The 6664-nt window shown below is 37.9% G+C and overlaps 1 protein-coding gene across 1 annotated transcript; it reads left to right on the top strand.

Annotated features, from left to right (window-relative positions):
* The first annotated feature begins 5411 nt into the window (after positions 1 to 5411).
* LOC125388974 (olfactory receptor 8B8-like) lies at positions 5412 to 6362 on the top strand. The gene has a single exon (XM_048417372.3). It carries the CDS (start codon positions 5427 to 5429, stop codon positions 6360 to 6362), a length of 936 nt encoding a protein of 311 aa, XP_048273329.3. The 5' UTR covers positions 5412 to 5426.
* Positions 6363 to 6664: the final 302 nt, after the last annotated feature.

The following is a 6664-nucleotide window of genomic DNA, read 5'->3' as shown; positions in this document are numbered from 1 at the left end:
TTGCTTATTTGGTCTTGATTTAATTTTGTTATATGGTACCTACACAGAAAATTGTCCATTTCTTTTACATTTTCCAAATCTGTGAAGTAGAGATTTTTGAAGTAATCTTGATGAATTTCTGGATTTCCTCACTGTCTATTGTTATGTAACCATATTTACTTCGGATTTTATTAATTTGAATAGTCTCTCTTTCGTTTGGTTAGTTTGTATAAAGGTTTGTCTAGCTTGTTGATTTTCTTGAAAACTCAGATTCATTGCTTATATTTTTCTCTTTGTTTCTGTTTTTTTAGCCTTCAATTTGATAGTTTCCTGTCATTTACTTTTCCTGTGTAAGTTTGCTGCTTTTTATTTTAGAGCTTTCAGATGTGTTGTTAAGTTGCTAGTGTGAGCTTTCTCCACATTCTTTATGTAAGCATTTAATGCTATGAATTTTCCTGTTAGCACTGCTTACATAGTGTCCTATAAGTTTGGGAGTTCTGTGCTTTCACTTTTTTTAAATTCTAAGAATTTTTTAATTTCTTTCTTATTTTTTCCTTGATTCAGTGATGATTCTGTTGAACATTGCTCAATTTCTGTGAGTTTGTAGTCTTTCTGCAAATAGTGTTTTTGAATTCTAATTTGAAGCCATGGTGATCCGATAAGTTACACGGAGTTATTTCAATTTAGATGTATCTATTGAGGTTTATATGGTTACCAAGTATGTGATATATTTCAGAGAATGTTTCACAAGGTGCCGAGAAGAAAGTAAATTCTTTTGCGTTTGCTTGGAATGTTCTATAGATGTCTGCTAACTTCATTTGAGTCATGATATCTGCTAGTTCCCTTATTTCTCTGCTAAGCTTCTGTTTGTAAGACCTGTCCATTGATGAAAGTGGGCTGTTGAAGTCTCTCATTATTAATATGTGTGGCTTGATGTGTGATTTAAGCTTTAGCAATGTTTCTTTTACCATGTGTATACCCTTGTGTTTGCATCTTAAATGTTCAAAATTGAGACTTAATCATGGTGGGCTTTTGCTGCGATGAATATTAAAAGTCCTTCTTTAACACTTCAGATTAATTTTAGTTTGAAGTCTATTTTGTTAGATATTAGAATAGATACACTTGCTTGTTTCTTATATTCATTTGGTTGGAAAATCTTTTCCCAGCCCTTTACTCTGAGGTAATGTCTGTCATTGAAGTTGAGGTGTATCTCTTGTAGGCAACAGAAGGAAGGGTCTTGTTTTCCTACCCATTCTGTTAGCTTGTGTAGTTTTAGAGACAAATTGAATTTATTGATATTGAAAGATGTTAATGACTCATGGTTGCTTATTCTTGTCACTTTTTATTTTGTTGGTGGCAGTGGTAGTGTTTGTGTATGTCCGTTCTTTGAGATTTACTGGTGTGAGGCTGTCTATTGCCTGTATTTTTGTGGAGCTAACTTCCTGGGGTTGAATTTTTCCTTCTAGTATTTTCTATAGGGCAGGATTTGTGGATAGGTATTGTTTAAATCTGGTTTTGTCCTTGAAAAGTGTGTTTTCTCTGTCTATTGTGATTGAAGCTTTGCTGGGTAGAGTAGTCTGGCATCTGTGGTCTTTTCATCTCTGCACAACATCTGTCCAGGACCTTCTGGCTTTCAGAGTTTCCATTGAGAAATTGGGTATAATTCTGATAGGTTTGTCTTTATATGTAATTTGATGTTTGCAACTCTTAATATTCTTTCTTTTCTGTAAGTTTAGTTGTTTGATTACTATTTGACAAGGTAGCATTTTTTATTTGGCCCAGTCTTTTTGGTGTTCTATAAGCTTCTTCTACCTTCATAGACACAAACGTCTTATGCTGAGAAATTTTTCTTCTATGATTTTATTGAATATATTTTCTATGTCTTTGAGCTGAGCTTCTTTTCCTTCTTCTAGCCCTATTATTCTTAGGTTTGGTCTTTACATGGTGTCTCATATTTCCTGGATGTTTTGTGTTAAGAATTTGTTGTATTTTACATTTTCTTTGACTGATGGATCTATTTCCTCTATCATATTTTCAATGCCTATGATTCTTCTTCCTTCTTTGCATTCTATTGGAGAGAATGACTGTCCAGAGAAGGACTGTCCAGTTGGGAGCTCAGAACTCACTTCTTCCTCCAAATATAGGGAGACCTGTGACTCTGATGGTCACTGATGAGTTAGGGCATGGTTGGAGAGGGCAGGGGAAAATTCTGCTGCCTTGTAACTTGGGCTATGGTAGGTGGGTGAGGCTTGGGTACCTCTGGGAGCTTGGGCCTAGAGAGTTGGCTATCCAGTCAAGAACACAGACACTTTCTTCAAAGCTCTATCTTATCTGGAAGTAATTACAATTTCCATTTGCCATATTATTTAGCTGGAAACACGTGTTTTTAGAGTTAGCACAGTTTTCATTCCAAACATTATATTTTGCATACCTGGAAGATCAATACGAGACTTTTTTTTTTACTTGTTTGTTTTGGTCATGTGTTATCTTATTTATTTCTACCAAATCTCTCTCCTTGGAGATCAGGAAACCCCATGGAAGAAGAAACTAGTATGGGAGGCTTTTTGCTTCCAGGATAAGTTTATCCCACCCTGTTGCATTTGGCTTCTCCTACTGATCTGATCTGTCAAATACTCACCCTGCAAGAAGTTACTGTTCCATTTTTCCTGTGTTCTGAACATTCTTTCTGACTTTTCTGCATGTTGCAGATAGGGACTTTCTGCCTGGCCATTATACCATGGTTAGGTTGCCTAGTAAGTTGCCTAATTACCAATTTACACAAGAAGAACTTCCTCATTTCCCTTACCCTAAATTTACCCTGCTTATTACCTTGAATAAATGAGAGTTGATCATAATCCTGTCTTGTCTCCATCTCTTGTGACTCTTGTCCCTTTCCATTCTCACTCCCCCTCTAGGGTCTCTGCTGACTACTGGCGGGTCAGGAGATTGGAATGGGAGATACTGAGGGAATGGGGACACCAGGAGAATAGCCCATCTAAAACAATTGAGCAAAGCTATTATGAATTCAGAGAAACAAAAACAGCAAGCATGGGGCCTTCATCAATCTGAACAATGCCCTCTGCATGTATACTATAGTTTTCAGTTTAGATCTGGGGGATTCTTGAATGTGTAAACAAGTGGAGTTCTGACTGTTGTGCCTTTTCTTGGGCTTCTTTTATTTTTCTCTTGTCTTGTTCAACTTCAATATGATGGTTTTTGCTTGATCTTATCATATTTTATTTGGTTATGTTTGGTTGTTATCTCCTAGAAGTTATCTCCAGTTCTTTCTAATGAGAAACAAAAATAGAATAGGTCTGGATGGGAGAGCAGGTAAGGAATAACCGGGAGGAGTAGAGGGAAGAGAAACTATCCAGATAAAAAAGAAAATAAAAAATATTAAAATTAAATAAAAAGTTAAACTTTGAGCTTTCCCTGAATTTAGCATTTTTTACATGCTATTACATTAAACTCTGACTCATGCTCAAATTCACACAAAAATTTGTGCTCCTATTGCAGCAGTATATCATGCAGGCAACTCACTGCTGTAGATCATATGGTTTGTAGCTTGGAGATGTTGATGATTTGCTTCTCTGTAGTATGCAAAGTACCTTCTGGCACCACAATACTAGTCAATAGGGGCTGAAGCTACTATTTGGGCAGCAGCTCAATTTCCCTATGTTCAATGACAGAAGCAAGCGGTACCTTTAGAAATAAGACCATCCTGGCAGGTTATGGAAGGTAACTGATATCTTCTCATCTCTCCTCCAGAGAGATCCAATTCTCCTCTCAAGCTTCAGGGATCTATGTGAACGAGGAGGCAGAAAGGTTGTAATAACCAGCGGTGGTGGATAGCTCCAAGGAAAGGGTGCCTTCTGGACACAAGAGGACTGATGCTTACAAGCTTACATAGACAGATTACATACATGAGAAAAGTACTTGAACAAGTTTAAACTGGTCAAAATCCCAACACTGAGAAGGGGAAGTGGACATAAAGTCCAACACTGAATCAAGAAGCTCTTTTCTGAAGGAAAACAGAGAAAGAGTGGATATGGGGAAGAGGAGAGACAGGCGGACAGGCGGAGGGGACTAAGAGGTCTAGAGGGACCAGAAGCTGTCGTCAGAATACATTGATATCAAAAAATAAAATTAAAATGAAATTTTAAAAAAAGGTTCCATAACTTCGCTAAACAGCACTACCAATTGGAATCAAGTGTTCAAGTACATGAGCATATTTGCACACCACACACACACACACACACACACACACACACACACACACAGACGTACTATAGCTCTCAGGTAATGCCAGATGATAGGATGACTTCTTTTGACATAGACTGTGTTTTACTTAATTTCTTATTCTCTGAGATACCCTGTTTGACAAAAAATTCAAATGGATATACAATGGTATATTTCCACACAGGCAATATCACTGCAGTGAATAGGTATGTAATACAGGGCAGCTAATTCACCATAGTGTTTCCCCAGAGAAAAAACTAGAGAAGCACAGGTCTTTCCATTTTTAATCAGGTCCCTAGGATTTACACGGTCATAGAAACCTCTTGGGTCATAGTGACAGGTGGCTCTTTTGGCATCAGTAGATCTTATTTATCTCCCCAAGGTTAGAGAAGACCCTCTGGGCCAAGCCTCTGCATTAGTTATGATCTCTAGCTGATGATTTCTCAGAACATTGGAGAGCAAACAGTGTGTTATGAATCTCTCAGTCCAATATTCATTCCAAACTAGAAGATTAGCATTAAGATGATCTGCATCATATGCCACTAAATGGGCCAGATGACCAGAGCTATGAGAACACCCTATCACTGCTTCAAAAGGAAAGTTAAGAAGCTCCACTCCTGAAGTCTCTGTGCAAAAAGGTGATTTTCCTTTTGTTTTTTAGAAATTTCCTCTAAGGAACTTAAGGAGTCTTTGATATGCCTCGTGCGTGTCCTCACCCAAACAACCATGGAGTGTGAGGAAGGAGCTAGACTACCAAAGTAGAAGGAAAACAGAGTGACTAGAGCAGACTGCTCCTTATCATCAAGAAATATATATTTAGTTCACAAATATAAATTTATTCACTATTAATCCTTAAGAATATTAATATATTTTATTATTTGGTAATGTGTTTATATGTGTGGGTACACACATTACATAGCTTGCATGGGAAGGTCAGAAAACAATTTGCTGGAATGGGCTCCCTCCTTCCCTATCCTGGGGATAAAACTAAGATTATCAGGATTGGAGGCAAGTGATTTACTGTCTTCCTGACCCATTATTATGCATTCCCTTAGTATTATAAGGAAAACATATCAAAAGGTAAATGGAAAAGGAAAGTGCCCAGAAGGGTGTATTTGAGAATAATTTTCTATTCTGGGTATTATTATAGTGGGTGTTATCTTAATGTTCCCATTTCTTACCTTTCCATAGGGATGACCTGACAAGGAATGGCCTCCAGCAATGATTCTACCACAGTGAAGGAGTTTATCCTGCTGGGCTTGGCACAGCAGCCAGAGCTCCAGCTGCCTCTCTTCTTCCTCTTTTTGGGAATCTATGTGGTCTCCATGGTGGGAAACCTGGGCTTGATTGTTCTGATTGTTTTGAACCCTCACCTGCACACCCCCATGTACTACTTTCTCTTCAACCTTTCCTTCATTGATTTCTGCTACTCCTCTGTCATAACCCCCAAAATGCTGGTGAGTTTTGTGAAGCAGAACACCATCTCCCATGCTGAGTGCATGACTCAGCTCTTTTTCTTCGCCTTCTTTGTTATTGATGAATGCTGTATTTTGACAGCCATGGCCTATGACAGATATGTGGCCATCTGTAAGCCACTGCTTTATAAGGTTACCATGTCCCATCAGGTCTGCTTCACAATGACAATGAGCGTTTACACAATGGGGTTTGTTGGTGCCATGGCCCATACAGTGTGCATGCTGAGAATCTCCTTCTGTGATGGCAACATTATCAATCACTACATGTGTGATATTCCTCCTCTCCTGAAGCTCTCTTGCTCAAGTACCTACATCAACGAGCTTGTGGTTTTCATTGTTGTGGGTGTCAATGTAATAGGACCTAGTTTGATCATCTTCACTTCTTATACTTTGATCATTTCCAACATTTCCCACATCCGTTCCACAGAGAGCAGGTCCAAGGCTTTTAGTACCTGTAGTTCTCACATAATAGCTGTTTCTATTTTCTTTGGAGCCTCAGCATTCATGTATCTTAAGCCTTCTCCTGTTGGGTCTCTGGGTGAAGATAAAGTGTCCACTGTTTTCTATACCATTGTTGGTCCAATGCTGAACCCTTTCATCTACAGTTTGAGGAACAAGGATGTCCATGTTGCACTGACTAAGACTTTGAAGAAAAGCATGCTTATATAGATAGAACCTATCTTTTATAGATACAGTTGAAAGGAAATTCCAATTATTTAATAATATTGAAAATTAATTGTGTAAATCAGTTCACAGATCAAGACATGTGAAGCAGAGTGAGTCCTTTATTCTTTCTGAAATAGTAAAGTGAGTATTTCAGTGTTTGATTCTCTAGCTTCCTTTCAGTTTTTCTAATTTTTACTTTCTTTCTGTCTCGTTATATAACTTGAGATTTTCTCAAACTCATGATTCTTTCTTCTCAGCCTCCTGAGTGCTAGAATTAAAAGTGGACATATACAACTGTACGTGGT

This window comes from Myodes glareolus, chromosome 4, assembly GCF_982192425.1.
Source record: "Myodes glareolus chromosome 4, mMyoGla1.1, whole genome shotgun sequence".
In the NCBI taxonomy this organism is placed as follows: domain Eukaryota; kingdom Metazoa; phylum Chordata; class Mammalia; order Rodentia; family Cricetidae; genus Myodes; species Myodes glareolus.
Note: the sequence above shows the minus strand (reverse complement) of the source record. Positions and strands in the feature narration are given on the sequence as shown.

Excerpts from the sequence above, each read along its gene's own strand:
- LOC125388974 (XM_048417372.3), top strand. The coding sequence starts at position 5,427 with ATGGCCTCCAGCAATGATTCTACCACAGTGAAGGAGTTTATCCTGCTG.